Source organism: Ipomoea nil, unplaced genomic scaffold (genome assembly GCF_001879475.1).
Source record: "Ipomoea nil cultivar Tokyo-kokei standard unplaced genomic scaffold, Asagao_1.1 scaffold2779, whole genome shotgun sequence".
In the NCBI taxonomy this organism is placed as follows: domain Eukaryota; kingdom Viridiplantae; phylum Streptophyta; class Magnoliopsida; order Solanales; family Convolvulaceae; genus Ipomoea; species Ipomoea nil.
In genome coordinates, this window is record NW_017619207.1 from 1,605,047 (window position 1) to 1,619,454 (window position 14,408).

The 14,408-nt window shown below is 41.3% G+C and overlaps 1 protein-coding gene across 1 annotated transcript; it reads left to right on the forward strand.

The window, feature by feature from the left end:
• The first annotated feature begins 2,223 nt into the window (after window positions 1-2,223).
• Window positions 2,224-3,854, forward strand: LOC109157280 (protein NRT1/ PTR FAMILY 3.1-like). The gene is made up of 2 exons (XM_019305180.1): window positions 2,224-2,701; window positions 3,754-3,854. The coding sequence occupies exons 1-2, from the start codon at window positions 2,224-2,226 to the stop codon at window positions 3,852-3,854; spliced, it is 579 nt and encodes a 192-aa protein (XP_019160725.1).
• The last annotated feature ends 10,554 nt before the right edge of the window (window positions 3,855-14,408 follow it).

Genomic DNA, 14,408 nt, shown 5'->3' on the forward strand with positions numbered 1-14,408 from the left:
TGCCTAGGATAGAATTCAGAGAACAAATTAAAAGTGACATTTCCCATTTTAAATAGTACTTTTTTCTTCTTCTTTTTTTTTTTTTTTTTTTTTTGGGTGTGTGTGTAGTTTTAGATTATCATGTAAAAAATATCTAAACATAAAAGGATAATATTCAAAATAAAATTTAGTAAATGTGGCACAAAAATTCATGTGTTAACTTTCGAAAACATCTGTCTAGGTAGGTGATAACGTTGTCTCAGACTTTTGCCAGCGATGATCTGATGATTATTATATTACTATATTGGAAATAGTATTTTTTTTTTTTACTGAAAAATTTTACTAGTTTGTATCCTTATCAAAGAGAGGAGTAACGTTTTTAAATAAACTAGTATTATCACGTGATTTGCACGGACAAATATGTGAATATATATAAGTTATATTGTTATAGTAAAATATAATAATAATAATAATAATAATAATAATAATAATAATAATAATAATAATAATAAAAGTTAAATTTATATAGTATTATTTATAAATTATAGAAAAATGAGATTTTCAGTATACATAAGTATAAAATTTAAAATGTATGTCTAATTACATGAAATTTATAAATTTGAAATGTCTAAAAAAGTAAATAATAGGAAAGGAGAACTGTCTATTGAGTATGATTACAAGTGGAGAATGGGAGTGGTTTTATAGGTGGGATGTGAGCATTCCATTTCATCTGCATTTATTGGTACGGTACAAATTTCGACAATGATTATACTATTTGATTTTGCTCATAATTACATTTTTATTAATATTTAATTTTTTTTTGTACTTTATACAATTAACTAATTATGTGGTTTGCCTAGGAGTAATATAGATGTTTTATTCTTTTATTTTATTTTTTAATTTTTTTGGGTAAGACTATTTTTTGCCATTGATTTTTTGAGAGGTGACAATTTTAGTCTCTGGTCTTACTAGGATGGTTAATCCACCATTTGTTTCACTGCAGGTAGAGAAGGGTTCTATGTGGGTGTGCCCTTGCCGTAGATTGACTAAGTCCCTTAGTAATTAATTCGAGGTGTAAATTTCATCCTTCAATTAATCTTAAAGTGACATTTTTAAACCTTCATAGAAAAATCACTTTAATTCATAAAAAAATTGAAATCCTTAATTCTGAAATGTTAATTTTACATTTAAGCATTAATTTATTCCCTACATATCCCCTTACTAGACCTATATCATTTTTAGGTCAAGGAGTACGTACTCAAATTTGTCTAGTGCTAATTGTTCAAGATTTGTGGTCCCTAAATGATATGGGTTGAGTACGGAGATACATATATAGGAGGGTTGATGCTTAAATGCATCTAAAGGAATATGTTAGCACTCTCTATTACTTACTCTCAAATTTAAAAGTGAAAACTCTATTTATTTTCATGAATTACTGGTGAATTGGTTAATCCCACCCCGAGTTAATAAGGAATATACATATCCAATAAAAATATGACATTTTAAGGGAGTAGTTAATAAGGAGTATTAGTTGTAAGAGTTTCTAACATGGTCTAATGACTAAATTAACCTAGCAAAAGAAGGGTTTCAAAATGTCATGTTAGGAACATACATAATCTATTGTAAGAGACTAAAAACACAACTTCATGAAAAACTCATACAAATATACCATTTAAATTATTGTAAGGAATTGAATTTATGCCAAGAGTAGAACTCAGAGAACAAATTAAAAGTGACATTTTTTCATTTTAAATTATGAGAATGTTATTCTTGAGTCAAATAGTACTTTTTTGTGTATAGTATTAGATTATCATGTAAAAAAATATCTAAACATAAAAGGATAATATTCTAAATCAAATTTAGTGAATGTTGCACAAAAATTTATGTGTTGACTTTCGAGAACATTAGTCTAGGAAGGTGATAACGTTGTCTCTATCTTTTAGCAGCGATGAAATGATGATGGTTATTATCTTTGAAATAGTATTTTTTTTTTTTACTAGTTTGCATCCTTATCTAAGAGAGTAATAGTTTTAAGTGAAATAGTTTTATCACGTGCGATGCACGGGAAAATATGTGATAATATATAAATTATATTGCTATAGTAAAATATAGTAAAAGACATTTTTTATCCTAGGCTTATAGTGGCACGGACAATTTTGGTCCTTAATTAAAAAAATCAGACAATTTGTGGACACTCTTATTATAACGAGGACAATTTTGGTCCTCCGTCACTCTTCCCGTTAGATGCGCCGTTTGAGAGGGGGTATTTGTGTCTTTTCATGCACCATCATCGTCATCTTCGTCCCCTTGGCCAGAAAAGTCACTGGACTCGAGCGTGACATCTCCTTTCTCAGCCGCATGGGCATCGACTTCTTCATCTCCATCCTCGCAACTCTTGTGGTCGGCTTCGTGGAAATAAAACGGAAGAACGCCGCTGCCCATGGAATAAGCGACAAAGCAGACACAATGATTCCCATTCCGGTTTTCTGGTTGGTGCCGCAGTACTGCCTACACGGGATGGCAGAGGCCTTCATGTCAATCGGCCACCTGGAGTTCTTCTACGATCAGGCACCGGAGAGCATGAGGCGCACGGCGTCGGCGCTATTCTGGACCGCCATCTCCGCCGGGAATTACATGAGCACTCTCTTTGTCTCTCTGGTCCACAAGTTCAGCACGGGCCCCGGTGGATCAAACTGGCTTCCGAATAACAATTCGAACAAAGGCAAGTTGGAGGACTTTTACTGGCTCATCACATTGCTGGAAGTCGATCTTCAACTTTGTTTACTATCTTTTCTGTGCAAAATTCTAAAATTTCAAACCAATTCAGATCTAGAAAATGGAAGGTGGTGGGTGGTGAGCCCAGAAAGGATGGGACGATTCAAATTGCAAACAATGTTTAGTTTAATTTGATTATATGTGCAGTAATATATAAGATCAAATTAACTAGCATCATGCATTATGTTGCATGCATCTTTAATTTAATTTGGGCCAGGCCTTGATATGTACGTATGTAGCTTAATATGTACAGTTTGGCATCCATATATAGTTCTATACTAGCTCTTGATCTGAGGAGAATTACCTCCCCTATATATGCTGCAAAAGATTGAGGTTTAATGGTTGCATGGTGCAGCCTAGCTTATTCAGTCAACTCCAAGAACACAATATATAAGCATGCATTGTACTAGCAAATCCAAGTTCCCATTCGGTCCTCCATGAAAAATCCCCCAGTTTGTCCTTGCTGGGAGTTCCCTTGAAGGATTGTAGCATTGATTGGGTTACCAAAAGCAGATCCAGAATCTATGAACGGATTAAACGATGAGGTAACTTCTTCACCTTCAACCTTAGCTTCCTCTCTTCAACACATTCGTCTTTTTCCCTTTCTCCCTTTCTGCACTCATGTTCAGATTATCTTTTCACAGCCACCTGGTTTAACAAAGCAGAAATCACAAGGCAATGCCCATAGCGAACCGCCTCAAACACATTAAATGAAAGTTGTCCTTCCCACACAAGGATTCGGGGCTAATCCCAGGCTTGATGCATTGAGGGCATGCAAAAAATTCAACAGAAAACTTCAGGAGTTATGGCTGATCACAGTGGCTCAATGCGAGAAGATTCAGGCAGTCATGTAGAATCTCCAGTTCTGGGATCTGATTATCCTATGAAAAAGATGAAACCACAACATAAACCCATCCTAGATTTTTCTTTCAGAGACAAAACAAAGCCTTTTTGTTAAAGAAACTATGGACTTTGATCTGTTAACTTCTGGGTAATCAGGCAGGAATCCAGTGAAGGCTTATTATGGAGAAGCCGATAAGCATACGAGCTCACAATCACATCTCTTGATTCTAGCCAAGAAGATGAAAGTGTTAGACTGAAATATCACATGCATCATTATAATATGTGATAATAGGATCGACTAACCTCCAGCCATAGTTCTTGATACGGTTGAGTGATCCGGACTGCTACAGAGATAACGAGTATTTTGTCTCTCACTTTACTCAGCTATCTCTAGATGGTGTATGAGGTATGTAATGTGAGCAGTGAGAGGACTAGTGACCTTATATAACCACTGGCCATCATTGTGGTTGATTGTCTTTAGGTCTCCTAAACCCTAACTAGACTCCTAATCATAATGGTAGTCTAGCTATTAGGTTATTAGTGTTGCACCACATATCAAATACTGAATATTATCATAACTTATCCTAATGTTATAATAATAGTAACGGATAAATGTTACATTCTCCCACTTTGTGCAAGCACCACCACTCAATAACAGAAAAACATCAACCATAATGATATGTTCTCATTAGCGTGAGTAGTATCCATTATGAGCAAATGCAACCTGCCATTGGGCACTTAATTAGGAAACAAAACCCAACGAAATAAACCCTATGTTTATTCCAAGTCCCTGAAGTACATTTTCTCATCAATATAAAGTAAATGAAGGTGTACACGCTTAATTGAGAAAATGTCTGAATGCCAAAGAATTTTATTGAAACTGAATGTATATACAAATCACAAAGTGGATGAAAGTCTCATTTTCTGAACCAGATCCTTGAATTAAATTGAAGGCATGCATTTAATCAAGGGATCTGCTAACACCAACTCAGTATTAATGTGTTCAAAGAATATAACTTTATTTTTGACACACTCCCTAATTGCTAAGAACTTGATGTCGATGTGCTTAATTCGACACCCACTTTTGTGGTCTTAGCTAGGAAGACTGTAGCTGAGTTGTCAGAGTAGACATTCAATGGCTTAGATATAGAATCCATAATTCTAAGCCCAGAGATAAAATTCTTTAGCCAAACACCCTGTGGAGTTGCCTCGAAACTGGAAACGAACTCGGCTTCCATGGTAGAAGTACCATGAGATAGCCCCACTGGCCATAATAAAGACGCACCCTGAAGTTGATTTCGAGAATCAACACGGCCAGCGAAGTCCGCGTCTGAATAACCGACAACATCTAAATTGTCCGTCTGCCTAAACCCAAGCTTGTAACCTTTGGTTTATCTTAGATACCATAGAACCCTCTTTACAGCTCTCCAATAGTCTAACCCCGGATTCTGTTGGTAACGCCCAAGCATTCCAACCGCAAGAGCAAGGTTCGGCCTTGTACAGACTTGAATATATCCAAGACATCCAACAAGGGATGTTTTCCATGGATTCTTTCTCCAAATCATTTTTCGGACATTGGTCCAAACTGAATTTATCCCCCTTAGATATGGGAGCAGCGTTTGGTGAACAATTTTGCATATGAAATCTCTCTAAAACTTTGTTTATATAGGTTTCTTAAGATAAACCCAGTATACCCCGAGACCTATCTCTATGAATTTTAATGCCAACAACATAAGAGGCATCATCCATATCCTTCATATCAAAGTTCTTAGAAAGAAATTGTTTCACATCACGAAGCATCCCCTTATCATTGGTGGCAAGTAAGATGTCATCCACATATAAAACAAGAAAGTAAATTTTACTCCCACTCACCTTTTGGTATATACAGTTATCTGAGGGATTTTCAACAAAACCAAATGAAGAAATTACCCCATCGAATTTGATATACCATTGACGGGAGGCTTGTTTTAAACCGTATATGGATTTCTTAAGCTTACATACTAAATGCTCACCACCCCTAGAAGAGAAACCTTCAGGTTGTTTCATATAAACCTCCTCTTCTAGATCACCATTTAGGAAAGCAGTTTTCACATCCATTTGTTGCAACTCAAGATTGAAATGTGCAACTAATACCAGAATGACTCGAAGTGAATCTTTCTTTGATACAGGAGAAAAGGTCTCCTTGTAATCGATTCCTTCTTTTTGAGTAAATCCCTCGGCAACAAGCCGGGCCTTGTATCTCTTAATGTTTCCTAATGAGTTTCTTTTAGCCTTAAAGACCCATTTACAACAAACGGCCTTGGCCCCATTAGGCAACTCAATAAGATCCCAAACTCCATTGTCCTTCATGGAATTCATTTCATCTTTCATGGCTTCCAACCATAAGTCAGACTGTGCACAATTTGTGGCTCGAGAGAATGTTTCAAGATCATTTTCGGCCCCTATGTCAGATTCTTGTAGATACGAAACATAATAACTAGGAACTGCTGATCGCCTTATCCGAGTATACCGTCTTAAAGTTGGACCTCCACCGCCTTGCACAGGCTGCAGGTTAACTACCTCTTCAGGAACTGGTGGCAGTTCTTGAATTGGTTCAATCTGCATCGGCTCAGAATCTTGCTGTATATCCTGAGTTGGTTCAACCATTGGTTCGAAATCTAGTTCAGGCGGTTGCTGTAAGTCCTGAACTGGTTCTTCCAAAGGCTGATCCTCAACAGTTTGTGGAATCTCAACAGTAGGTGGTAAATCTGCAGGCGGAACTAAAGGAGCAATGCGGATAAGTACAACCCCACCAGATGACATAGAAGGTCGAGAGTCAGTATGATCGAAGGAACGAACTAAGTCCTTAAACCGATCACTCCCACTAATCAAGTCATCTTCAAGAAATTTAGCATTCCTTGATTCCACTATCCTAGTAGTATGAGATGGACAACAGAACCTATAACCCTTAGAAGATTGTGCATATCCAATAAAGAAAGCACTAATCGTCCTTGGGTCAAGTTTCTTCTCGTGTGGGTTATATATCCTCACCTCAGACGGACATCCCCAAACACGCATATGTTGCAAACTCGGTTTCCAACCTTTGAATAACTCAAAGGGTGTCTTAGGGACAGCCTTGGTTGGAACACGGTTTAATATATATGTTGCCGTCTTAAGTGCTTCATCCCACAACGACTTCGGAAGCTTAGAGTTGCTAAGCATACTCCGCACCATATCCAGAAGGGTCCGGTTTCTTCTTTCAGCTACACCATTTTGGTCCGGAGAACCAGGCATGGGGTATTGGACAACAATCCCATGCTCTTGAAGAAACTTAGCAAAGGGACCAAGTGCTTGTCCATTCTCAGTATATCTACCATAGTATTCACCACCCATATCAGACCTAACTATATGTATTTTCCTGTTACATTGGTTTTCAACTTCAGCTTTAAATGATTTAAAGGCATCCAATGCTTCATGTTTATGATGAAGTAAATACACATAGGAAAATCTTGAGAAGTCATCAATAAAGGTGACGAAATATTTCTGACCAGATATTGTCATATCAGGACAACATATGTCTGTATGAATAATTTCCAATAACGTTGAACTTCTATTGGCACCTTTCTTTGACTTGTTTGTCTGCTTACCCTTAATGCAGTCAATACAAGTCTCAAAGTCAGTATAGTCTAGAGTAGAAAGTACTCCATACTTTACCAACCTTTTAATACGCTCAAGGGAGATATGACCTAATCTCCGGTGCCACAACATTGAGGAATTGTCGTTAATACTACACCGTTTGGTGCCGTTTTGAACATGTAAAGAAATGTAAACTGAATCATTCTTTAATTTAAGACGGAAAAGACCATCAGACATTGTACCAGTACCAACACAAGTAGAATAACAAAATAACTTGAAATCATTGGCATTAAATTCAAAAGAATATCCGAAGGGTACAAGTCTAGATACTGAAACTAAGTTCCTAGAAAAACTAAGAACATAAAAAGTCTTTTCTAACGTCAATACAAAGCCATTGTCCAAAACTAAATTGCAAACTCCGACAACAACGACGCTAGCATTAAGATAATAACTAGCAAGCTCAACAACGGGGAAACTCAAGATAGTTCCGAGGAACACACAAGACACCACACGGTTCAACGAAATACAATGTTGAACACTTAGCACGATTCACAACACCAAAGATCCTACATGGATACCTACCATAAAGCTCTAGACCTACGAAACATCAAGAAGACGCTCAAATAGTTCCACAAAAGAACATCGGGAGGCCAAAAGTTCAAAGACCGAGACAAACAAATCACGGGGAACAAATCCCATCTCAACACCATTGTGTTCCCCGCGGGTGGACCCACGGGTAGTGCCCCACCCGTGGTCCCACCCGCAGGTACAACACCCACAAGGCAACACGTTCCCGCGGGTAGGCCGGCGGGTGGTGCCCCGCCCACCGTTCCGCCCGTGGGTACGCCCCTGTTCCACAACAAATCCCTTCGGGGATTTTTTCCTCCAAACACAAATTCAAGTCCAAAGCACACCAAATCTCACCAAACACAACAAAATGACTTGAAGCAAGGAAAATGCCAAGCAATGGCACAAAGGAACCCTAAACACAAGCTCTAGATATGCAATATCACAAGATAATTGCATAAACTCTCACATTTCGTAGCAAAACACAAATAGAAGCCAAGAAATCATATATAGGTAAGAAAAATAGGTTTTGTAGAGCATGGGTTACCTCTTGAAGACCAAAAGACTCTTCTTACACCCCAACAAGCTCTCCACTAAGCTCACTAGCCAAACCCACTTCAAGATCAAACCAAAAGATCATAAAGATCCAACCTTTAAGAAAAAGACAACCAAGATGGAACCAAAAAGACTAGACAAGCTTAGATCTTACCCTTCTAGATGCCAAAATAGAGGAAAGATTGAATCTTGGAAGCAAAACTTGGAATCTTGACAAAGGCTTCTTTTGGCTTGAAGAACAAGCTACTCTTCTATTATAGAGAGAAGGTAGAGATATTTTCTAGGAAATGTAAGGGAATGAAATGAAGAAGTCTTCTAGGTTTAGGTTACAAAACTAGCTCTTGGTGAAAAGACAAGGATACCCTTACTAACTCTTAAAAAGTGTAAGGAACAAGGGAACTCCTCTCAAAGCACAAGGTACAACACAACTTAAAGATTGACTAGTCAAATACTAGTCCTTGAGTATCAAAAATCAGGATTTTAGGAATCAATTCCTCAAAAGAAATAGAATTAATTACTCAATTAATTCATGGTTTGGAGTGTGGATTTTTGGGGTGTCACATCCTCTCCCCCTTCAAAGAAGTTTCGTCCCCGAAACTTGGGTACAACGAATTAAGAACGAAAGGTAACAAGGAAACAAAATTATGACAAAATGTCCAAGAATATCTCTTTTGGTCAAAAACTCCAAAAGTTCTCGCAAGGTTCCAAGGCAAAGAGAAAGACATTACGAATTCAAGGATAGGCAAGAGGTCAACAAACGGATAGATTGGGCATCATGAACTCTAACCTCAACACAACAGCCAACTTCTAGACAACAACTAAGAACTAAACTACTAACCCAAACACCAACTAACAAACTAGCTAAACAACAAGGCAACAAACAAAACAAGCAAGCACACAAGGCACACAACAACCAAACACCAAGCTACAAAGGCTAAGAAACAACAAAGAAGAAGCGAACGGGGTTACCACAACACCACTAGAACTCTTCACTCTCCGACTCTTCGGCCTCTTCGGACTCTTCTTCTTCGGCTTCATCTCTGTGGCTTGAACTAGCTTCAAACCGATCCAGCCTCTGATGCACTGCGGCAAACTGCGACCTCACAAACGCAAAACCTTCGGCGATCAAACTGTTCTGCTGACGAAGCAAAGAGGCGACATCCTGCCTTCTCTTGGTGCGAACTTCTTCCCTTCTACGGCGTTCCTCACCGTCTGATTCACTTACTTCAGCTTCAGCGGTCTCCGGTACTCCTTCTTCTTCTTCCTGATCTGTTTCCTCCTCAACTTCTTCATCACCACCCAAACTCTGGACTGCAAGACTCAACTTCCTGGCATGAATCTCAAGCCCAGCAGCTAACTTTGCTCTCTCAACAAGTGCTTTCCTAGCAACCTCTTCAAGCGTGATGTACTCACCACTATCCAACTGAAAAAGATTACAACTCCGGAGATTGGCGGTATCCAACACCATCTTTCCCACAGCCTTCGAGGGACAACCATCCACACTAACACCTTTCTTAACCAAGATCCAACTTAACACCATGCCATTCGGCAAACTCTTCCAGTTGTGATCCCGGCAGAACACCATGTGTTGCATCATCAAAGCAGGCAGATTGAACTTAACCATATTCTTCAAACAGAAAGCAAAGGTACATTCCAACTTACCCAACAAACTGCTCTTGTTGTTGTTAGGCAACAAACAATCTGACACCAACATAACCAAGATCCTTTGTTCCGCAGACAACCACTTCTTTTCCGGCCTCGAAGGCTGAGTGAAACCACTCGTACGGCCAAACAGATAGCTCAAATAGTCACGATACCCCATGGTATCTGTACTAATCCAAGAATGACCACTGTACTGAGCCACTCTAGAAGCAGACAAACTCAACAACTGAGCTAACCTCTTCTCAGACAACACATCCTTCACACCTCTCACCTTAGAGCTGATCTCAAGCCTTTCACCTTCCTTCGTCACAACCATGTGACGGTAAAACTCCTTCACCAAACTCGGGTAAGTCTCGGCCCTTATGGCGAGAAAACCATCTAGCAAACCTTGAAACTTAAGCAAATCCAACAAGGAACTTGAAAAAAATTCCGGGTCAAAAGCTTTACCTTCAAGAACAAGGTAGTGGGCATCCACCCATTCCGCTTTTCTAGCCAAGCTTGACCTTCTAGGCATGGTGAAAGATGATCCAAAGCTCAACAAACAAAGCCCACAACTTCTTCTTCTTCTACCACACTCTCGCGGCTCTCTCTCTCTCTCTCGCTGCTCTCTCTCTCTCTCGCGGCTGCTCTCGGCGACGCGGCACACAGCAGATCGGCGGCGGCGGCGGCGGTGCGACGAACTCTGGCAGTGGCGAGGCGGCGGTGCGACGGGCAGGTGGTGCTGGGCGACGGGGTGGGGTGGCTTCGGGTAGCTCACGGGTAGGGAGAAGGAAAAAGATGAAGAGAATTTGGGGGAAGAAATTAGGGATTTGGGTGAGATTGGGAAAAAAATGATTAAATTTGGGGATTTTGAACAAAGTGGAATTTAAGGTTTAAAAGGAATTAAAATGGGTTGGGTTTCAAGAAAGATAATTGGCTCAAGTGGTTTAGAGGTTGGGTAGAAAAGAAATTGGTTAGGGTTTGAAACTCAAAGGCTATAAAGAAACATTAGGCTCAACTTTTAGGCTACACAAGGAAAGATTTTGGTAGGGATTGCTATTTTTCCAAATCAAAGAATACTTGGAAAATTTAGGGAAAAGCTCAAGGAATTGTTGTAAAAACAACCAAGTCCAAAGCTGAAAGAATTGGGCTAAGCACAAGATAACTCAAGGATAGATGGCTACCACAAACAAGATGCCAACTAAAGAAAACACTTAGCAAGAAAAGAATCTACACTAAGCATCCAACGAAAAACAAGCAAGGGAAACAAGCCAAGGATTGCCAAACAAAGACAACTACGAAACACAAGATAGCACCCAAGGCAACAAAGAACACAAAGACAACTACGAAACACAAGATAGCACCCAAGGCAACAAAGAACACAAAGCTCTCAGGGACACAAGGATAGGCTCAAAACAAGGGTTACCTGCTAACTCCTCCTCCAACAGACCCTCCGACTCCGCCTGCGAACGCGCCATCACAAAAACTCTCCCCGGCGGCCTAGCTCCAACATCTCCACGACTCGAACTCCCTCCTGGTGCTCCTCCGACTCCCGGGGGTGGCGGCAACGCTCTCTGACCGACAAGCTGAGGACACTCCGCAACTCTATGACCAACAACCCCACAACGAAAACAGTTAAACGCCTGGCCATAGCAAACTTGACCCGGATGCACCTTCCCGCACTTGCGACAACCAACCGACTTAGCTTAAACCGGAGGCTCCATCCTAACTGGTCCTTGAGAAGAAGATGACACAACTCTAGCCGGAAAACTCGGTCGGGGCTTCTTGAAAGCAAAAGAACCACCACTCTCAACTCTCTTCCTAGCCAACTCAAGCGAACTCTTCTGAAGCTGCTGAACACGAAACAGATCCGCGGCACACAGATACGCATCCTTGAGGGAACTGGGTCTACTCACCGTCAACGCTTTTCGTGCCTCATAATTCAGACCGGCAACGAAACACTCAACCTTGGCAAGCTCTATAGGCACCAACACCCTCGCGAAGCGCGCCAGCTCTAGGAACTTCTTGTGGTACTCCACCACAGATAGAGGTCCTTGCTGCAGATGAAGGAACTCATCAAACATGGCGGCTCGCACATGCGCTGGGTAGAACCTTTCGCGCATTCTGTCCTTGAGCACGGTCCAATCAAACCCAGGCTCCTCAAGAAAGGCTGGACTCTCATGAACCCACCGCAGATCAGCTTCTTGGCAGAAGTAGAACGTTGCCAGTTCTACTCTCCTCTCTTCTGGACAACCCACCACGGTAAAAATCTTATCAAACACCCGTAGCCACTCTTCAAGGACTACAGGGTCTTCTTCACCAGCAAAGGAAGGCGGCCGATGCCCGGACACTAAACGACCCACATCGCGGTGCCCAACCGGAGGCGGAGGCGGCGCAGCTTGATTGTTGTTCAACAGAGCTTCACTGAGAGACTGCATCGTCTGCGTCAGCTGATGGAGGTTCTGGGCGAGCTGCTCGTTGGTCGGGGTCTCTGGGGAGCGGGCGCGAGGACGAGGAGGCATCGCACTTCTGCTACAACAACAAGGTTACCACAAAAAGCAAGCAAGCAAGACTGAAAACAACACACATCTCACCGCGCAACCTAGAGTCCTAAGCTTAACACTTAGCTTCTTAAGGTCGCTTAGAGGTCCCAAAACACACTTAAACACTTAGAAAGTCTAGACTCAACTCTTCCTAGGCTCTAAACCAAGGCTCAAAACCTAGGCTCTGATACCAACTGTAACACCCCCCAAAAACATGACCTAAAAACAAGTCTTAACACATGCAGATTAACAACAAAACACTAGCACAGTGGAAGATAAAAAGATAACTGGATAAAAGGAATCCAAAACGGGGTGTTATGCCACGTATACCACACTTGGCATACGCTACGGCGACAATCTGCAAGTGTATCACTATCCCAAAAACAACAAACTAGAACAATCTAAAGACATTGGCACACAGGCCTCAAAAACACTGTCTAAAGATACAGGTGCTAAGCTACCGGCTCTAGACATCGCGCTCGACTATGCATCACCTGAAAGATACAAAGATAAACATCGGGGCGACGCCCGGTCAGCGAAAGATGCTGGTAACCCACCAATACCGTTAAGTATCATAAATAGGTAGATATATAATATGAAAACGATTTTCGAAACAGAATACATATATATAAGTCAAAAGCCAAGATCAAAAGACAACACAAGACTCACCACTCACAAGGATAACACCGGGAACACGTCCCAACCACAAAGGTTAACCACACACGAGGATAAAGACTCACCCAACGGCAACACATGCCAAAACACCACAAGACTCCGTGACTACACACGTCATGAGAGAAGATCACACGACAACGGCTTCACAAGCCCTCGTGACATCACACATCACGAGTTGATATGCCTTCCTTATGACCTGTTCCAACCTTATGGCTACCCCCAACCTTGTACCTTCAAAGCCTACCATTACCTCGAGAAAACCCCTATAAAGCCAAGTCCAACCTTATTCCGCCAGGACCGTCGTCCCCCACCTATAACCACCAACGAAAACCCACCAATTCACGGCAACACATGCCCGGATAACACAATGTTATCCCCCAATCACGTGGACTCAGCCACAACTCCATAATCACGTCACGGACACCACGAGGACCGCTGCAATACCTTGGTGACTAGCGTCACATACCACTAATCGTGCAATCCAGGTAGAGCCACACACGCACCACCACTCACACGAAACAAGCAACGGATTGCAAAAGAGGTATGAAACATACTCAATCAAGAGACGGGTCACCACCCAACGACAACAACGACGCTAGCATTAAGATAATAACTAGCAAGCTCAACAACGGGGAAACTCAAGATAGTTCCGAGGAACACACAAGACACCACACGGTTCAACGAAACACAATGTTGAACACTTAGCACGATTCGCAAAACCAAAGATCTTACATGGATACCTACCATAAAGCTCTAGACCTACGAAACATCAAGAAGACGCTCAAATAGTTCCACAAAAGAACATCGGGAGGCCAAAAGATCAAAGACCGAGACAAACAAATCACGGGGAACAAATCCCATCTCAACACCATTGTGTTCCCCGCGGGTGGACCCACGGGTAGTGCCCCACCCGTGGTCCCGCCCGCGGGTACAACACCCACAAGGCAACACGTTCCCGCGGGTAGGCCGGTGGGTGGTGCCCCGCCCGCCGTTCCGCCCGCGGGTACGCCCCTGTACCACAACAAATCCCTTCGGGTATTTTCTCCTCCAAACACAAATTCAAGTTCAAAGCACACCAAATCTCACCAAACACAACAAAATGACTTGAAGTAAGGAAAATGCCAAGCAATGGCACAAAGGAACCCTAAACACAAGCTCTAGATATGCAATATCACAAGATAATTGCATAAACTCTCACATTTCATAGCAAAACAC